Genomic DNA, 20,711 nt, shown 5'->3' with positions numbered 1-20,711 from the left:
ACAGAACTTCTTGAATCTGTAAATTTTGTCTATCTCCAAATTTTGAAAATGTCAGTCACTTTTTCTTTAAGTAGTTTTCCTTCCCCATTCTCTGTCTTCTCTCCTAGGATCCCAAATACACATGTTAAACCTTGTCATGTTGTTCCACAGATCACTGAGGTTCTGTTCTGTTGTTTTCTTTCTTTTTAAAATCTTTTTTCCTCTCAGTTTCTCAAAATGGATTTCTATCGATCTGTTTTCCAGCAAGTAATATGAAGCTTCTAAATATTCATAGCTATTAACAAACACCAATGTTAAAAGAAGGATGGAGTAAGAAGAGCCAATAAAGGGGCGCCTTGGTGGCTCAGTCGTTAAGCATCTGCCTTCAGCTCAGGGCGTCATCCCAGGGTTCTGGGATCGAGCCCCGCATCGGGCTCCCTGCTCAGTGGGGAGTATGCTTCTTCCTCTCCCACTCCCCCTGCTTGTGTTCCCTCTCTCGCTGGCTGTCTCTCTCTCTCTCTCTGTCAAATAAATAAAATCTTTTTTAAAAGAAGAAGAAGAAGAAGAAGAAGAAGAAGAAGAAGAAGAAGAAGAAGAAGAAGAGGAAGAAGAAGAAGAAGAAGAAGAAGGAGAGCCAATAAAGGATTGTGTAAAGACCTGCCAAGCTCCAAGAGCACATGGCGACCCTGAGCCCAGGGCAGGGAGTACCTAATGCAGTGGGAGATGATGCAGCCTCTGCAGAAAACTAATCCATCATAGTTCTTAGTTGCACACAACAGAAGCAGACTGGCTGACGGAAGCACAAAGGGAATTAGCTGAAGAATGGCGGGTGTCCCACAGGCGTTCGTTTGGGCAGGGCTGGAGAGCCAGGCTTGGAGGCTTTGCGGAGAGGAACAAGGGTCTGGATCACACTGCAGTGCTGGGCTAGTGAAGGCACCTCTGAAGCTGCCTCCCACAACTGGGCACAGACACTGGTTTGCACCAGCGACGTGAGATGCACGTGCCATCATGAGAACCACAGCTGCCGCTGCTCCTTAGGAAACAGGTCTTACTGCCTCTGCTACCCCCACCCACCCTAGTGGAATATGTGTGGCCCCTGCTTCTTCCCATCTCTGTCCCCAGATTCAGTTGGCAGCAGGTGCATCTGATTGGTGGGGCCAGGTCACGAATCCATGCACTAGTGGCAAGAGAAGCTGAGAGAATGCAGACCTGGCATTTTTCGGCTCCTCTTCGGGGAGGGAGGTAAGGTTCACATCAGTTGAGGGAACTGCATGTGTAAAGGTCCTGGGGCTGAAAGAAACATGGTGAGTATCAAACTGAAAGAAGACAGGCGTGGCTGGAGCAGAGGGAAAGAGAGAAACACAGGGTGAGGGGAGTGCCATGTACTGAGGCTGGAGAGAACAGACCATGCAGTCTTCATGGGCCTCAAGGAGAGGTTGGTTTTTACCTAAAAGAGTTGGGAACACATTAAAAGTTTGAAGTCAGAGGTGCAAGTGCACTCACATGTGTGTATGACAAGATCACATTATATTTCCAGCTGCTTTATCTGGCTTTCTTTTGGGAGAATTATAAGGGGAGAGGATGAAGTGGATGCAGAAAGCCTACTGAGGGCAGTTGGGGCTGCCCCATGAGAGATGATGGCAGCCTGAACAATAGTAGTGGCAGTGTCATGGAACTGATAGAGCAGATTTAACAAACCTAGAACATGCGAAGAGCTAACCAAACACTATGAATAACTGTATGGGGAAGGTGAACAACGGACACATCCTTGAATTCTGGCGTTTAACATGGGTATATGAGGATTCCATTCACTGTGGCTGGGAACTTGGGAAGAGCACCAGCCTGGGTAGAAAATCGTGAAAATCATGAGTTCCATTTTGGATGTGTGAGTTGGAAGCATCCAAGTGGAGATGTCTAGAATGCAGCTGGATATAAGACGTAGGGACTGTGAGGAGAAGTTTGGACTAGGGACCGAAGTGAGGCATCATGGAAAGCTCCAAGTGGCCCAAGGATGAATCCACATATGGACATGCCTCACCTGCCCCCCCCCGAAGTGTGGGCATGGGCCAGGGGATGGGCCACTAGTGGGAATGGACCCTGGGGAAAGAGATGCAGCTGGCTGCAGGCCAGCCTCAGGCTGAGCAGCTGTACTGAGCTACTGGAAGGTGACCCTCCCTTCCATCAGGACATCTTGGAAAAGCTGGTGATCCTTCTGGCCACAATCCCTGTCACCCAAAGGAATGCCCAGAGACAGGACATTGCTGGCTGCCCTCCCAGCAGCCATTTCCCCTTTCTTTGCTATGAGGACTCCCTTTTTGTTTAAGTGTCTGTCCCTCCCCCATGCTGCTCAAGGCATGGTAACCCCCCATCCTCAAATCCAGAGGCAGATCTGATTGGTCCAAGACCAACTGCGCATGACATTCCCAGGGCAACTATTAATGATCTGGGCAGCCCATCACCCAAGTGGCCCAGCAGGGTGGAAGGGAAGGATTCACATTCTCAGGAGGGCTTCTCTGTCTTTGGGCAGGATCGAGGAAACATGTGGTCCCAATTGCTGCTGGCAGACCTTCCCCAGCACACAGAGAGCAGCCTGATGCCACAGCCAAGAGTTGACACTAGAAAGAGGCTGGTCTTGGGGCAGCGTGGCACCCAGGGACAGATGGTGGGGGGACCATAAAGGAACAGTGGTAGTCACACTGGGAGGGCCAGTGAAGGGAGAGGGTGGCCACACTGGGAGGAACAGTCGAAGGACAGTGGTGGCCACACTGAGGAGGGACAGCAAAGGGACAGTGGTGCCTCCCTTCTGGGAAATTCAGGGGCCAGAGCAACAACTGCAATCATCAGAAAATCTCCAGCTGCAGCCGAGCTTCAGGCCCACAAATGCCAAAGTGGCCTATTTGGAAAGGAGGGTTTTGCTCCCTCCTGGCACCCAATCCCAGCATCATTGCCCCCAACAGCCTTCCTAAGAGGGCCCCATTAAACCTCAGGAGCCCCAAGGCTATGAGGACTGGCCCCACATGTGACATGACATCCCCCACCACAAGAGCCACTCTCTGTTCTGACCCTTGCGTAGAGTCGAGGAGGAGCCCACGTGACCTGGAGCACTGATTGCCACGTGCATTACCAGCTACTACACACCCTAGGGCCCTGTCTCCCAGGACTACAGTTTGGACAGCCCCTCCTGCACCCACAGGCTCCACTCCATCCATGCAGAGGTGAGGGGACCTGCATAGAAACAGCTTGTCTTGTCCATCTGTCAACAAACAAGCTCGCCTCACGCATTGTCAGGTCTGGGCTCTGTCAACCTCAATTAGTGTCAGGGGCCCGGAGGACACCACTCAAGGCTCTGCATGTGCCCCAGACGACATCTCTTCATGAATGGGCTGGCAGAGCAAGTCAGTCACAGCATAGGTGGCATTGGGGCAGGGGTGGCATCCTCCTGCAGGCACCACCTCCAGCTGCCCCCTGCAAATTTGTCCCATGGCCTCCTTAGGCCTGGCATTCCCACTCTTGGCACAGACCTCTTCCTCCCCAGTGAGAGGCTCACTCCCTTCCCACTTGACAACTTGGGATTCCCCCGGACTCTTTCTCCAGTCCCCTTCCCCACTGGGGTCCCTGCAACCTGCTGCAGAGTGGCCAGATCTGGGCTTGCTGCCCTCAGGGCACCATCCCCTGCCTACAGTGGGTAAGGCTGACTCTCTCAAGGAAGATTCAGCCTCCTTGCACAATAAGGAGAGGCAGGTGGGAGGAGAGACACAACAGGATGGCCGCGTGCAGATCACTGTTGGTGCTGACTGGTGCATCCACAGACTTTCGTTGTATTACCCTCTCTAGGCTGGGCATGTGTTTGAATCTTCATAATAGAAAAAATCGGAAAAATTCTAGAAGGGAAATTTTTCTCCTGTTAACAATTATGGGTTTATCAATTTCTCTTAGTAGGTCTATCACTTTTGCTTCAGGCATTCTGATGCTCTCCAGACTAACTGTAGTAACGCTACCACCAGCTAGATGGTAACCCAAACCAGTTGAACAAAATTATGCATTGTCTCTCTTTTCTCTATTTTTATGGCCCTATTACAGCCATTCCACACTGCAGTGGATGCTGGGATGCACTCCCAGTATCTCCTCCTGACTGAGGCTCTCACTTCCCTCCTTCCATAAAGGTTGAATGCCCAAGGCCAAAGGAGCTACCTTATCCAAGGTAGCCCCCTGCCCCCATCCAATTACCACTAGCTGATGTGGGGCATAAAGGCCCAGCCCCCTTCCCCTCATCTGGTTCAGGAGGGGTCTGAGCTCAGCCCCCTTCTTTGTGTATGAATGTTCTGGGGCTGCTGCAATAAATTCCCACAAACCAGGTGGCTTGAAACAATAGGAATGTATTCTCTCAAGGTTCTGGGGGCCAGAAGCCCAAAATAAAGGTATCAGCAGGGTTGTACTCCATCCAAATTCGGGGAGGGGGAAGGTGTCTTCCTTGTCTCATTCAGTTTCCTGGGGCTCTAAGCATTCCTGGACTTGTGGCTGTACCACCCCAGCCTCTGCCTTTATCAGCATGCAGACTTCTCTCCATGTGTCTCTTCAGTCTCATAAGGACCCCTGTCATTGGATTTAGGGCACACCTGGAGAACCCGAGATGATCTCAAGATTCTTAACTTCATCACATCTGCAAAGACACTTTTTCCAAAAGACATCACAGTCACAGGTTCCAGGAGTTAGGATGTGACACATCTTTTGAGGGGGCATCATTCACCCAACTACACCTCAAGAGCCCAGGCCCAGGCCTGCCCAGCCAGTCTCCAGGTGAGAGAACAAGATTGAGCATCAGAGCCCACAGGGAAGGCCCACAGGGGACTTCTCTGCCTCTGTTCCAGGGAAGGGCCCCCACAACTGTGTTGTCCTTGGCCTCCTACAAGGCCTGTTCCCTGCAGCCAGAAGCACCCTAAGTGGGTGTCCCAGCTCTCTCCCTACAGCCAGGGGCATGCAGCTGCCCTCCCAAAAGCATGGGCATGCTGAAGACCTCTCACTACAGACCAAGACTCTCCTGGCTGGGACCTAGGGCCATTGGGAAAAAAAGAGATGCCTGCGCTCTGGTTTTGTAACGAGGGGTACAGCTCAGAGGCAGAGAGGGTGCCCAGCTTGTACTCAATTCCCACCCCACCCCCCACCTGGCACTGGATGAGAGGGTGACACACGCAGTAAGCTGGGTCTTCTTGTTGCTTTTTTTTTTTTGACAGCCTTTTTCATACTCCTGACCTCAAGTAACTCATTATCAGTGGAGCACGTGTCCTGAGTCAGCAGTGCATTTCAATCCTGGTTTTGACACATGAATGGTGACCTATAGAAAAATGGAGACCCCAAGGCCCACCTTGCGGACCTGCTTGCAGGTTATGGGAAGGGCGGGGGCGGGCAGAGGGAAAACGGACGCAGCTCTTCACTTCTTGCTATTCTCTTTCCTTCCATCTGTCTGCACACGGCCCTCCCTATGTCTCCCCTCAGTGCACCCCATTTTCCCGTCTTTGCCCTCCTGGCTTAAGAGCGCTAGTTTTTTACTGGGTGCCCTGCAGTGTCCCATGGATCCCAAACCGTTGAACAGATGACTGGATGGACGTAAAGCCCCAGGGTCTGACCTATGGGAGGTGCTTGGCCAATGCTGTCTCTCCCTGTCCCTTAGGGGGACCGCGGCGGACCGACCACTGCTACCCAAGTCCTCGAAGCAGCCCAGATGGGAAGCAGAAGTGCCCCAGCGCGCGCGGGGAGTCAGCCCATAAACCCCATGGGACGCGCCAGGACCGGCGCGGGGCCGGGCCGTCCTCCCGCCGCGACGCGCATGCTCCATGCCCCCCACCCCCCGCGCCGGGTTCCCACGCCGCCGCCGCCCCGGCCCCGCCCGCTCCCCGCCAGCGTCCTGGCCCTGCTTGTCGGCTCCGGACAGACGACGGACGGCCTCGCAGAACGCGCCTCCCGAGAGCAGTGCCCAGGGACCAGGTCGAGACCCGTCAGTGAATCCCGCCATCTCCTGGGGCCGCTGTCCCGGAGGGCTTCTCGGAGGCGGCAGCCTTGGCCTCGGGCCTGCTAGAGGCGGGCGACGGGGCGGGGGAGGCTAACAGCCCGGCAGCCCTTGGAGCCCCAGTACGCCGGCCTGGCAGGGCTGCGGCGACCCAGAGCGGGGCCCCATCTCGGCAGGTGGCGAGGGGGCTAGGGAGAGGGCCCCGGGAAAGGCAGTTAGTGTTGCCCAGTTTCTCTCCTTTGACTGTGTTTCGCCTCTGACCCTGGGGCTGGCAAGAGAGCACCGGCTACCCGGCGGGTAAGTTTGGGTTTTTGCGCCTCTGTGTTTGGGAGCGCTGGGCAAGCTGGCGTAGTGAGGTCGCGGCCCCCCTGCCTAGGAGCATCTGGCAAACTCAGCAGGTACAGGCCGTGAGGGTCCCAGACGTATTCCTGTGGCTATCAAGGGTGGGGGTTTGTGCCCCTTGGTGGTGTGAACCCTTGGTGGTGTGGAGCACACCAGGAAAAGGTGTAAGGAGAGGAAGCCAGGTGTGGGATGGAAGATGGAAAGCCCTCAAGAACAAGAGAGGGAATGAGCTGAGCCGGGGGGTGGGGGGGGTGGAGTCGGACACGACTAGTTGACTAGTTCTAGCAGTCCTCTCTCCTCCAACAGATACTCGCTGAGGAGCCAGTGTGGGCCAGGCTGCTGCAGGCATGTGAGGGAACAAAACAGCAAAACTCGCCCCATGGTGGGTCCAGTTCTAGTGGCAGGACACAGACAATAAACAGCAAACAGTTCAAATTCAGAATTATAGAGTGTGTTAAATGGTGGTAAGTGCCATGGGGAAAATAGAGCAGAGGAAGGAAGGTAAGGGGTTGGGTTGCAAGTGTAAGTAGTGTGGTTAGGTGGTGATATTTCTGGAAAACTTGAAGGAGATGAGAGAGTATTGCACGGAGAGGAAACAACCAGTGCAAGGGCCCTGAGGTATGAGTGGCATGGTGTGTGGGAGGGAATGCTCAGAAGATGGTGTGACAGGAGTAGGGAGCAGGTGGGTGGGAGGAGGGGAGGGCCAGGTCAGAAAAGGCCATGTAGGTCAGACAGCACCCCAGGGAGAGCCGTGAGCAGGGAACGACAGAACCCCATTAGGAGGTAGCCCTATTTATGACCAGTTCAGCCTGTGCCCCCCGCCCCCCCAGGGCAGGGGAAACACCAGTTGCAAGGATGATCCTCAGAGGGCTTTGCTGGGTCGGGCAGCATGGAGGCCCTGGGCTGACCTGTGGCCTCCCTAGGCCCTGGGTCCTCAGGCCTTTCCACCAGGTGGGCGGCAAGTGATGTGGTCCCCGGGGAAGAGTACTGGAGGAAGGGGGAGATTGTTGGGCTCTTGAATTGCCAGACCTCAGAGGAAGTTTCCGCGGGAAGGAAGAAGCCTGACTGCAGAGGCTCTGCATCACTCCTTGTAGATGAAACAGCCCCATTCCTGATCCTGCCTGTGTGGGGCTGCTCACGGCCTTTCCTGTTGTTTTCTGTTTTCTTTTTCTGGGGAAATAGCCCCATCTCGTGGTCTTCTGTAGGCATCAGCACTGAAGCCCACTGGCTGCCTCTCCCTTTTTTGAGCCATGATGCATTTCAGTTGGCAGCGCTGTTCCTCTCCTCCCCCAGGGGGGTAGCTCCACATACTCAACTTTACTTGGGCCAGTCAGCAAGCACTGTGGCATTCTGCTCCCCTCCTTACGGTGGACCAGCCTTGGAGGAGGCTGGCAGACGGCACCTACTTACACAGGCCAATAGGGCCTGCCTGGCTTCTTGCCTGGGCACCTCTGTCTGATGGACCTTCCCCTGTATGTCTGGTGTTTGGTTTCAGGGAGACCTGAGTTTCGGGGCCTGGAATCATTCTTCGGCTTCTCCTTTGCTCTGGTGGCCCACCAGGGTCTGAGGAGAAACCACTCTCCAGTTCCATGGTCTCCTTCCTGATTCTTAAGCACATGCTCAGGAGTGTCACCCCATTCCTGCCTGGGCGTTACTTGGCATTAGGGTCTGTGAGGACAGCTTGCCATATCTTTCTTTCCAGGATTTGAAAGTACGTTGACTTTGGGAGACTGGGTGTCAAGGATGGACCCTTGGGTGTGGCCACTTCGCATGGCTGGCACCTGGATGCACCTTGTGGCGTTGAACTTCATTGTTGGTCTCTGTCTACAGGCTAACCTTGTCCGTAGTGTGTTTCTCTCAGGAAGTCACAGCTCAACAATCTCTTCTCTCTCAGGGGCTTGGAAGGGACCCCAGCGTGTTGGGGGGGGTGTGTGGCTAGAGATAACATGTCTTCCTTTCGATTTGCATATTTTCCAAAATGGATCATGACCTGGCAGTACAGTCGTGGTAAGGAATAAAGAAATTTGTGCTGTTTTTCGGAACATTTTGGTAGTGGCCTGAAAAGCCTTGCTGTTATCAGTATTCTCCCCCCCCCCCCCGCCGCCGCACACACACCCCTTTAGCTTGTGCAGGTCCCCCGGTGGCTGATGGCAGGTCATAATGAAGCATACGTAACCTGTGGACATCGGAAGGATTACTTGACAGTGACATGTTTTGCCCCCCGTCTTTTATTGAGATGGGATTCACATAACATAAAATTAGTCACCTTAGAGCCAACAGTTCAGGGGCATGAAGTACATTCACAATGTTGGGCGACAACCAACTCTTTCTAGTTCCGGAACCTTTTCATCCCCGCAGAGAGAAACCCCTTCCGTGAAGCAGTTGGTCCCAAGGCCCACCCCCCTCAGCTGCTGGCACCCACTGATCTGTTCCCTGACCCTCCAGATTTACCTGTGCTGGAGATGTCACACATTTTATAAGACTTAAAGATTTCTTGATGGCAAATCACAGGTCAGTGACATTCAGAGCGATGAAAGGCAGAATTCTTTGTTATAGCTCTGAAGGAAAGGAGGCAGCCACGTGGCCGGGGCGGGGGGGGGCACCTGGGGTAGGGGTAGATAGTTTCTGCGGGGTCCCTGTGCATTGGCTAATTTGGATGATTTCTTAGGCTCTGGGGCATGGCGGCTGTTCCTAGTTGTCTGGTACCTGGCCCCAGAGTGTGGGCGCCTGATAAGGGGGGATTGGAGGAACGTGTTTAGTGGTCCCAGAGAGAGGGGCCCCAATAGGGGAGATAGTAGGGGTGGGGTGCTTAGCAAACTGCCCAAGAAAGGCAGAGAAAAGAGAATTTTTAGACAGAATTCCAAAACTAGGTCAAGACAGCTCTTGTGAAATATTAGATTACATCACATAAATGGAATCATCCAGGATGTGGCCTTTTGTGTCCATGTCTGGCTTTTTTCACTGGGCATGACGTCTCCAAGGTTCATCCATATTGTAGCATGGATTAGTACTTCACTCTTCTTTATGGCCAAATAACATTCTATCATGTGTATAGACCACATTTTGTTTGGTCATTGTCTTAGGTTCTTCCCGCCTTCTGGCTTGTCAATCAGGCTGCAGTTAACCTGGGTGCATTCGTTTTGATGTGAACACCTGTTTTCAGTTCTTTTGAATATATACTCAGGAGTGAAATTCCTGAATCATGTGATAACTATGTTTACTTATTGAGGGACCACGCACTATTTTCCCTTTTAAATGTGAATGCCTTTAAGCAGACAGACAAACACAACAAGTAGTCGAACAGAGCACAGGGGTCACTTCACAAGGTTGCCGGAGGCCTCCAGCTTGCCTTATTTGCTTGTTTCTCTCTTTCTTTGTTTCCCCTTTCCTTTCCCCCTCCTTCCTTCTCTCCATCTCTCTCTCCCTTTCTCTATTTCCTTTGGTTTTACTGAAATATTTTAAAGTAAGTGTACATGCCATTTTCTCCCTAAGTGCTTCAAGAAGGACATTTCCTTCCACGACCTGGCGCCGTTATCCGTCCAACGCATGAGCAGCACTGGCTCCACAGTCACCCCCCCAGGCCCCCAGTGCCTTTGACTCCTCTATCCTGCTTGCCAGCATCTCATCAAGGACTCCCGTTGCACTTGACTATTGGCCGTGTACATCTCTTTTCCTCTAGAACAGTCTCTCTTCCCAGCCTCCTCTTTCCCCCATGACGCCGATACGCAGAGGAGACCGGGTACACCCCACCTTCTATATTGGGCTGGTTGCTTCCTCGTGGTGTTTAAGTGGCTCCTCTGTCCCCGAGATCCTTTATAAACTGAGTGTGGGTTCCCAAGGCTGCATTAGAATGGGGTCAAGCTTTGGCAAGCGCCTCACGCCCTCCCCATGGTGGCATTCCTACAGCAGGTATGTCCCGGCTCTGTCCAACTGGTAGGTTAGCTTTCTGTCTCGTGACCAGTAGTAAACAGGGGAAGACATTTTGACATCACGTGGCTATCCACTTTCTCTAGATCTTTCACGCAGTGGTTTTAGTGTCCACTCTACCGTAAGGGATTCTTTCTATCTGATTAATACACATTTCTTCATCAGATACATGAGTTTATTGACAGCTCATCACTGGTGATCAGGGACTTTGCCACAGTTTAAATGCTATGCGATCCTGTCCCCTCACCCTCTTTCCAGTTGCAGAAATAAGCTGTGGTCACCCAGACAGCATAAGCATTCACAGCCCACTCCCCCACGAGCTACCACCTGGTTCTTCTGCTTCCCCACGGGGGAATTCCCCCTTGTGGAAGTCAGGTGGTGATAACAGCCTTAGAGCAAACTTTCTTTTACCCCCACTGTTTTCTGGTATTGAGAACTGATGTGGCAAAATCCGATTGTGTCCACTTTGACAATGACACAGTCTTTCGGCCTTTAGCGTGAGCCCCAGCTCCCATCTGTTCCCAGAGTGCCCACATGGCCTCACCTTCTGCACTCCCCACCCCACCCATCAAGGGCCAGATATGGGCCATGCCCTTAGCCTGCTGCTCTCTTTGCTCACCCCCAGTCTTCAGAGAGCACCCCTTCCCCAGCTATTGCAGGTCCCTCCAAAGTGCGTCTCACTATTCTGGTCTTTCTCTTTTCCTTGAGAGTGGATCTGTTTCGGGTGGAGTGGTGTGTGTGTGTGTGTGTGTGTGTGTGTGTGTGTTTGTGTGTGTGTGTGTGCTGGAGTTTTTCTGTAAGGACCCAGAGCTAAGAGGAAAAGGAGTCGGCAGTGGAGCTTCCAGGGATGGCTGAAAAGTCGGGGTTGGGGTGCTGCCTCCATGGGAAGAAGAAAATGAGAAAGAGGAAGCCAAGCCTCACACGAGGCAGGCAGGACTCCCTGTCTGGTGGCTCACCAGCCAGGTGAGGAGAGAGGACAGAAGCTCAGTTTGGGAAAGTGTTATGGGTTGGATTGTGTCCCCCAAAAAGATGTGCTGAAGTCCTGTCCCCCAGTAGCTGTGAATGGGACCCAACTTGGATGAGGTCATGCTGGAGCAGGGTGGGCCTCATCTCATACTTGGCTTTTTCCAATCCCCTTAGCTTCTTTGCACCCCTGCGATGGCAGCCATTCTCTTGAAGGCCAGACCGAAGGTGAGTGGGGCTCCCTGACTGTCTCCATCTGCCACCTCTTTATGTCCCAGCCTCACAACTCTTGCAACTCCAAGTCTCCCCTTAACTGCTGAGTTCTTTGGGTCCCCCCACCCCATGTTTAGTTGTTGCCCGCTCATCCTGGGACTCATGGGGGTGAAGTCCCCTGCAGCCACAGGAACGGCTTGTTTTAGGTGCCAGTATCTTTTGAAGACGTGTCTGTGTACTTCACCAAGACAGAATGGAAGCTTCTGGATCTCAGACAAAGGATCCTCTACAAGAGAGTGATGCTGGAGAACTATCGCCATTTGGTGTCACTGGGTAAGGATCTGACACACACATCCAGTCCCCCTACTCTGCGTCTGAACTCAGTTTATTTTTAAGTTTCTTTGTTGGTTGCTGTGAGCCCGAGAATAAATGCATTTCCCACTGGAGCAGTGATCTACTGGAGCCCAGCTTTTGTCTCAGTACAACAGTTTTCAGCTAAATTGTTTTGACCTGTAAGTGCTAAATGTGTGGGCCCCCATCAAATTTATTTTGCACATAAAATCATGGGTTAAGTAAACCTCTTCTATCCAAAAGATAGATGCACATTATCCTTGAATATTTGTATGCACTGTTGTAGACTTAGTTCATTCTTGTCGAGGTTGAATTGTACATCCGTTTCATGTTCCAGCGTTTAGCTGCTCCTTTTCCTTGTATCAAGGATAAGGTGTGTACTTGGTTTTCCAGCCTGGAGAAATCCAGAAAGGAACCAGGCAGGCTTCCCACCCCACCCCCACCCCCGCCACTGCAGCCGGCTTGCAGGGGGTCTGTTTGCTCCATTTCTTCCCTACAGGGTTAATCTCACCTAATCTAACCACACAGACGGAGACTGGTTTCTTCCCCTTGGTTCTTTCTGCCCGTCACTGTGCAGATACAGGACTCAAAGGGGAGTTCTGGAATCATCAGTTGAGTTTGACAGTTGAGTTTGACTTAAGGAACTGAGACATCTCTTCTGTTTGGTGGTGGAAATGGGGCTTTGGCTTTTGAGGCACAGGCATTCCTGAGCTCTGTCTGCTTCCTGATACTCCCTGGGGCCTTGCCCCCTGTGGATCGCTGCTCCAGCCCTCTGTCCCTTGGGATCTTCACACAGATTCCCCCACTTCCCACAAGCCTACTGCCATCCCCCACAGGCCAAAGAGTAACATTGTTATCCTTTTGGCCCCAGTCACCATGGACTTCAGACTCCCCATGCCCACCCGGCCCCTGTACATTCAAATCCCTTCGCTTCCTTAAAGAGACTCTGTCCTTTCTCTGGATCTTCCCAGTGGCACTCTCTTAGAGGGTTCTTTGTTCCCTGTTCCTGATGATACTAGGGCTGGGCTGAGTTCAGGAGTGACTGATCTGTTTCCTTTCCATGGACAGGATTTTTATCCTCCAAGCCTCACCTGGTGTCTTGGCTGGAACAAGGGGAGGGGCCCTGGGCAGCAGACATCTGCAGAACACCGGCTGCCACGGGGAGGCAGACAGGTGAGTGTGGGGCGCTGGGCTGGCTTGCCTGAGCCGTTCACAAAGAACAGTGGCGAAGGAGGGTAGTGTGACCACTTTGGGTGGGAAATTCCCTTTTGTGGCAGACCTAAATCTCACAGGGAGTCCCCATTGAGACACCAGATGAAGGAAGCGCCTCTTGCCCTGTCACTCCAGCTCCACTGCTTCCAGCTCCCTCCCACCTTTTCCCCTGTGCCATCCTGTCTGCAGACAATCATCTTGGGTCTTCCCCCACGTCCTCCTCTCCTGATTCATTCCTTCTCAGCTTTGGTGTGGGCGCGAAGATAGAGAACGAACCCTGGCTAGAGTTCCAGGGAGAGCAACCCTGGTGGGTGTTCTCTGTCGTTCTAGGTGACAGGATAAAGAACAGGACATCGATTTCCAAGCAGAAGCATTGCCTGAAAGAACTCACAAGGACCGGTCTTTGGGCCGGGAACAAGAGCCAGGGAGCCAGGCCACCAGGGGAGACGCTTGAGCACAGAGTGAAACAGGCTTATTCTCCACCGGCAGGTTCCAGCGAGAAAGGTCAAAGCAGCTCTGCAGGTGAGGGAAGAGAGATGAGGCAGAGCAGTAGCCACAGTGGTAGGCAGGAGTCTGTGCCAAGGCCACAGGGTTCCAAAGGCGCCGAGAAGCGGTACCTGTGTCAGCAGTGCGGGAAATCCTTCAGCCGCAGCTCCAACCTCATCAAGCACCGGGTCATCCACAGCGGCGAGAAGCCCTACGAGTGCTCCGAGTGCGGGAAGCTCTTCCGGCGCAGCTTCGCACTCCTGGAGCACCAGCGCATCCACAGCGGCGAGAAGCCCTATGTGTGCAGCGAGTGCGGGAAGACGTTTACGCGCAGCTCCAACCTCATCAAGCACCAGATCATCCACAGCGGCGAGAAGCCCTACAAGTGCTCCGAGTGCGGGAAGCTCTTCCGGCGCCGCTTCGCGCTCCTGGAGCACCAGCGCATCCACAGCGGCGAGCGGCCCTACACGTGCAGCAGGTGCGGCAAGGCCTTCAGCCGCAGCTCCAACCTCATCGAGCACCAGCGCACCCACAGCGGCGAGAAGCCCTACGCGTGCAGCCAGTGTCTGAAAGCCTTCAAGGGCGTCTCCCAGCTCATCCACCACCAGCGCATCCACAGTGGGGAGAAGCCGTTCCAGTGCAAAGAGTGTGGGAAGGCCTTCCGGGGATGCTCGGGTCTCAGTCAGCACCAGCGGGTCCACAGCGGCGAGAAGCCCTACGAGTGCAGTGAGTGTGGGAGGACCTTCAGCCGGCGAGCCAACCTCTTCAAGCATCAGGCCGTTCACAGCCCGGGGAGGCCGGCCGAACGTCTCGACCGCGGGAGGGTGTTCCCGAGCCGCGCCGTCCTCCCGGAGCTCCGGCAGGCGCACGCCGGCGAGCAGCCGCGCGGCCGCGGCGAGGGCGGGAAAGCGTCGGGCCGGAGCGCCGCCCTTGCCCTTGCCCTTGCCGAGCGCCGCGGCGCCCGCGGCCGCCCGAAGCCGTGCGCGTGCGGCCAGTGCGCGCGGTGCGGCCAGGCCGTCAGGGGGAAGCCGGGGAAGCCCCGGGGCGGAACGGAGCCCTTGGAGAAGAGTGACGGTGAAAAGGCGCCGGCCCCTTCGGCTCTCAGAACCCCCACGGGCCGGCCGCACCCCGAGGGCGACAAAGTCCAGGGAGACTCGGAACGCGCGGCCGCCGCCCGTGCCGTCTGACAGGGCCTGCCTGGGCCGGGGTCCGGGTTCAAACACGGCTCCTCCTGCTGCCCTGCGTGCGGCGCGCCGCGGTGTCTGCGTGCAGGGGCACCGTCCGCGCCGCTCCGGCCTCACGCGCGGGCCCGCAGGCGGCGCTGGGCGGCCGCGCAGAGGAGAGCCCCGCGGCGGCCCGGGTGTGTGGGCCCGCGAGGAGCAGTCTGTTTCCTCTTGCGGCCCCGTTCGCTTCGGCCCCAGACTTCGTGTTTCCAGGTAGAAGCACTGAAAGCACTTTCCTCCTTTAAGTGCCTGTAGATGGAGGGGACTTGAGAGAATTCTACAGCTAGACGGTGGCTGGACGGTGACATCACCTCCAGTTCATCAGTTCAGAAATGGTCTGAAAATGGACTTGGGCAAATACATCCGCGGACTGCTCGCGCCCGGTTGTCGAGCCCCAGAAAGTGATGTCTAGTCTCTGAGCCTGCTGCTCCGTGGGAAGAAACAGGACCCCCTGCCATCATTCTGAGCCCCGGGCCCATGCTTTTTCCAGGCCATTTGTCCTTGTGCCTGAAAGCCACAGCCTTCCATGGGTGCCCCCAGCTGCTTCTCAGAGGAGGTCCCATCTTCTTAGAGCCCTGGGGTGGGGGGAGGGGGGCCACTCCGGCCTCTCCCAGGAGGGGGCTCCAGGCGAGACATGTCTTCCCTGCCCACCAGGCTCACCCTCCTCACTGCCTTCTGCCCCCAGACCCCACCAGCAAAGACCACCCTGGCCTCTCTCTGCCCCTCCTCCCCACCCTCAGTGCCTAAAGCTTCATAGTAAGCTGCGCCCCCTCTTGTGGCTGCTGCCCATCGGGAGGAATTTGCACAGAGCGTGCCCAGTAATGTCTCCCTCATCGGATCTGCCTTTCATTTGACATTTCTTATAATATTGAAGGTTCAGCTGCTTTGAATATTTTTACATTCAGGAGTAATGTAAGTTAAAGATAGAGATTTTTGCCACATGAGAGTGTTGGTGAATCGCTCCTTAAGTAAGAATCCCCCACCCTGTGAGAAGACCTCAGGCAAGAGAAACAGACCCCTGATGAGTGTGGTGGCAAGCTTGGCCCCTCTTCTCCCTCCTCTCCCTTAGCCCCACAGACAGAGGGTGGACCCTTCAAATGGCACTTTACTGCACAGGCTGGCTGGGGGGAGGCACCGCAGCTGGCAGGCTGTGCCCTGTCCTGTCTGCACTGTCCCCAGAGCTGGCCCAGGAATTCTGCCCCTGGGTGCTCTCAGCCCAGCGTCCTGATTGGCTTGCCACCTCCTTCCAGCCCTCTTCATTGCCAGGATCTCTGGCAGGCAAGTGGTAGGTGTGCTGGAGGCCCCCCACTGGGCCTCTGAGGAGCGTGTGTGCCTTCCCTGCCACACAGGACAGCCTCAACACGACATCAGGAGAGTGTGGGAAGACCTGGAAATACAGAATTCCTTCTGAGTATGCTTCTTGGAGCTCTAATCACTAGGACGACTCTGAAAGTGAGAGATACAGATAGAAACAGACATAGCCATAAAAGTTTAATCTAGCTATATTAAAATGAGTTTTATACGACTTATGGAAAGTTCTAGAGTTCTTATAACTTGCTTTTATGTCATAGCCCCTTTCACTGGGTCTGTATTCCCTTGCCCTTTGGTTGTCTTCTGCCCTTTGTGTCGTGTTCGTCTTTGTTGGCACTTCATAAACATGTGAAATGAATATGGCTCCCTTAGCACATTAGCTCCAGCTCTGTCTGAGCAGGTCAAACAGATCTGCAACTTGGGGTTTTCTAATGGAAAAAGAGTTATTAGGAACAGTGTCTTTGAAGTCAGTGGGCAGGTTGTTGGGAAGTATGTGTCTTTCTGAGGCACAGACTATCTTTGCCAGAGCTGGCGTGGGTTCACAAAACCAGTCCCCATGCAGAACAAGGAACAGTGGCAGGAAGCCATGCACTTGGACTCCAGTCTCGGTTCAACCGTGGCCTGACCAGGATTGGGACGACAATCATCACGTGAAGGGAATCGGAAAGAGACTAGATCCGTGGGCTCTGATGTCCATTTCCATCCCTCTCGTAAGTGAACAGCTTCACCCTTCAGGACAGTGTAACATTATCCCATTGGTTCTACTGGACAAGCCAACTTGACTTTTAATGTGAGCTCCTTTTTTCATGGGACTCATACTCAAAGATGACTAGATACGGGGGGTCGTGTACAGGTGTTTTCAGCAGAAAGTGGATTTGCCGGGAGAGATGCTGAACACTTGTGCTCTGGTTTTGGAGCGCCCTGAAAGGCTCCAGGGTTCCCAAATGCTTGCCCAGATATATGACATTTAAAATAGCAATGCATCTTTTTGTCAGTTCTCTGTATAATTTTGCTTATCTTCATGAAATTTTCACTGCAGTGCAATTATGAGTATCATTTTCTCTCATATATGGTGACCAGGTGTGCACCATGAGCCAGACGGGTATTGCGTGGAATAAAAGTCAGAGTGTGCAGGGGAGTCCCTGTGTTTTTCCTTCTAAAGCGCTCTGTGTGGGGACAGGAGTGATGGCCCACACTTGCTTTCTGGGGAACAACTGGACTGTAAAGCTCACGCTACTGGGGGACATCCTGCCGGCTTTCCAAGAACTTCCCTGGACACCAGCCCCTCTGCACTTCTGGGCTGGTCGTCAGCTTTACACGTGGCTCCGTGAGACACTGTGTCAGCACATCGTGCATCTGAGCCTTTGGACCACTTGCCCTCTGAAACCTTGGGCACTTCAAGAGCGGCTTAAATTCTGTGGCAGCACCCTCACGTAACTGGTAAACTGTCCTGACTGAATTCGTTTACTTTGAGTGCAAACGAATAAGGAGGGTCTAAGAGTGCTGGCCTTGAAAGGAGCCCTCTCATGGTTTCAAGTAACCAGATAGCAGTTGGGTTGAAGGTACCAGGAAAGACTCTAAGTGTGGAATTGTGGGAGCGAGCTGAGAGACGAATGTTTGGGTGAAGGTAAGGCAGAAACCCTGCAGGGCGAGACACCTGAGAATCAAAGGCAGCCAACCGAGGCCTGTGTCAGGCAACGTGGCAGCACCCACACTCACTCAGGTGTGTGCCCCGTGCGGCCCCACGTGACTCCACCTTCACCCTTCTGTTGTTTGCTTCTTGACCTCCCTTTGTGGAGGGACTCCAGTGTGGACACCTGTCCGTCCTGTATGTCTGGAAGCCCTTTCCCCTGGTCTTGCAACCTCTCTATCTCCCTCCTCCCCCAGCCAAGTCTGGAGCCCTTGGCCCTTTCCTCTGTCTCCTATCTCTGATGGTCGTTGAGCCACCGGATTCTGTCCGCTCTCGATTCCTGTTGCCCCAGCTGCCCTGCCCACTCGCAGCCACGTGCGAGTGCAGGGGTGGTCCTTGCAGTGTCACCCAGCTGACGGCGGCATCCACGTCTGGGGCCTCACATAGGCCTTCGCCAGCACGGACCATGTCTAGAACCTTGCTCAGATTGCCTGCAAGACTCGCTGTGCTTTGCGGAGCTGGCAGGTACTCCAAACAAAGAAATGGGTAAATGCTGTGTTCAGGGACTGAGATTCGCCCCCCAAGGGGGGAGAAGCAGAGCTGGGAAAGGGGTGCTCAGGATGCCATTGCCATCGTCGCCGAACACCCTTAGCTTCTAAATGTTTCCGGAATGGTTCGCTCTCACTCCCGGAGTTGGTTCTGGTTGGGGCTCTGGCAGCACGGGCACAACAGGATGTCTCCGCCACAGCCGACTCTCCGACTCTCCGTGAACCGGTCAGGAGGGACCGGGACCCTGCACCTTCACTCCTTTCCTCAGCCAGAGGAACACAGCAGGCTTCCAGCTGGGGATGCTAAGACTATGTCTTGTTAAGTAGCAGAGGTGACAAGCGGTGTCCTGAGGTCAGAGCAGGAATAAGTATCAGGGAATTAGAGGTCAAGGGATTTCAGGCAGGACAGAGGGAAGGAGCCGGAGCACACGGTGTGGCCAGGAGCCCTAGAAGAGCAGAGGATTTTCGGTAGCGTGGTTGTGGGGCACACGGTCATTGGAAGCAGAGTGCAAGGAAACCTGGGATGCCACATGAAGAAGTTGGGTCTCTGGGTCCTGATGAGGAGCAACTTTTTGTTAACATGGAAGACTTACTCTAAGATCAAGGAGGGGAATTTCCCATAAATTCTAAGTGCTGGAGCACGCGAATTTGCACATGGATGACCACCAAGTACACACACCGTAGTCAGCTAGATGGTTCTGAGGTTCAGTGACATTCTCAGGCATTCCATTTGCCGTGGTATTGCTCGCTGGTTGCCTCTGACGCGACTACTGATGTGTCTGTGACTTCACGGCACCAGGCACTCCAGGCTTTGAAGGTCACGGCTTCCTCATCTTTCTTACACAGAGGTGTAAGTGGCACCCAAGAAACCATCAGCACGATGCAGATGGTGAACATAAAGACCCAGCACCCCCAGAAGTTACCTTGCCCCCCTCCAGTACTCCCTCCTTCCTGCCCCTCCCTGCTCCTGTTGGTCTACATTCGCCAGCACGATGGGTCAGGGTGGCACGTGTGTGTCCGTCCTTCACTTTATATTGCCGAGCACTATTCCACGATACCTGTTGGACACCTGTTGGTGGACATTTGGGTTGTTGCCAGTTTGGGGCCATGACCAATAAAGCTGCCATGAGCATTCATGCACAGGTTTTTGTGTGGGCGTGTTTTCATTTATCCCGGCCATATAGTGAGGAGTGGAAGTGCTGGGTCCTAGGAGAACTCTCTGGCAGCTCCAAAGTTTTACCCCCCTAACAGTAGTGCCCGGGGTTCCAGTCCCTCCACATGCTCCCTAACACTTGTCCTTCCTGTATATTCTAGCCATCCTGGGCGGTGTGCGATGCTATCATATGATGGTTTTGTTTGCATTTCCCTGACGACTAATGATGTTGAGCATCTTTTCATGTCCTTCTGAGCCACTCATATATCTTCTTTGGTGAAGTGTCTGTTCAAATCTTTTCCCCATTTGTAATTGATTCGTTTGTCTTTCCATGTGGTTGTAAAGTTCTAGATACAAGTCATGCATGTTTTGCAAATATTTTCTTCCAGACTGAGGCTTGCCTTTCTATTTTCATAGCAGTGTTTTTTGAAGAACAGACGTTGTTTTATTTTGAAGAAGCCCAGTGAGTGGATTTTTTAATTTTATGGTTTGTACTTTTTGTACCACAGTTAAGAAGTCTTTGCAAAACCCCAGTCCCTACAATTTAACCCTCTGTTTTCTTGTGGAAGTTGTAGAGCTTTTGCTCTTACATTTAGGTCTATGACCCATTTAGAGGGAATGTGTGTGTGTGGTGTGAGTCGAATTCATGATTTATTTTTCTTCTGTATGGGTATCCATTTTCTCCAGCTCCATCTGTTGAGAAGATGATTTTTCCCCAGTTGAACTGCCTTGACATCTTGGTTGAAAATCAGCTGGCTGTGCGCATCTCTACTTCGGCCCGTGTGACACTCTTCTCGCTTTCTGTGGCTTCATGATAAGTCTTGAAATCGGGTAATGCGAATCCTCTGATGTGGTTCTTTTTCAAACCTCTTTTGTCTATCCCAAGTTTGGCTCATTTCTGTATGAGCTTTAGAACACTTTGTCAATTTATATGGGGAAAAAAGCCTTCTGGGATTTTGATCGGGATTGCATTGAATCTACACATCATTTTGGGGAGGACTGACATCCGAACAGTAGCAAGCCCTTCGGTCTGTGGACATAACATAGCTCTTCATCTGGGGACCTTCCCTACTTCCTGTCAGCAATGGCTTGTGTCCCATGTGTTAGCCTTCTATTGCAGTCACTCATTCACCCCCCAGACATACACTGGACATTTAACTGTGTGCTGGGCTGGGAGGATGACGAAGACATCTGTCTTGCCTACCTTCAGAATCAGATGCATGCATTTGTGCCTGTAATGCCTTTGTTTAGCCCAGCCCATATTTGATAATGGCCTTGACCATAATATAAAACAGAGCTGTGTGTCCCGTGTTCACAGTTCTGAGAACTTAACTTGTTCCAAGAAAAATTTTTTTTTAACTTTCTGGCA

General features: G+C 53.3%; 1 protein-coding gene across 1 annotated transcript; it reads left to right on the top strand.

Moving 5' to 3' along the window:
• Positions 1 to 5,860: 5,860 nt before the first annotated feature.
• On the top strand, positions 5,861 to 19,308 carry ZFP92 (ZFP92 zinc finger protein). The gene is made up of 5 exons (XM_045788803.2): positions 5,861 to 6,280; positions 11,393 to 11,443; positions 11,635 to 11,761; positions 12,848 to 12,952; positions 13,322 to 19,308. The coding sequence occupies exons 2-5, from the start codon at positions 11,411 to 11,413 to the stop codon at positions 14,662 to 14,664; spliced, it is 1,608 nt and encodes a 535-aa protein (XP_045644759.1). The 5' UTR covers positions 5,861 to 6,280; positions 11,393 to 11,410; the 3' UTR covers positions 14,665 to 19,308.
• Positions 19,309 to 20,711: the final 1,403 nt, after the last annotated feature.

Source organism: Ursus americanus, chromosome X, assembly GCF_024610735.1.
Source record: "Ursus americanus isolate L20-20 chromosome X, mUrsAme1.1.p, whole genome shotgun sequence".
NCBI lineage: Eukaryota > Metazoa > Chordata > Mammalia > Carnivora > Ursidae > Ursus > Ursus americanus.
The sequence above is the reverse complement of the archived record's forward strand: the minus strand, read 5'-3'. Positions and strand labels throughout refer to the sequence as shown.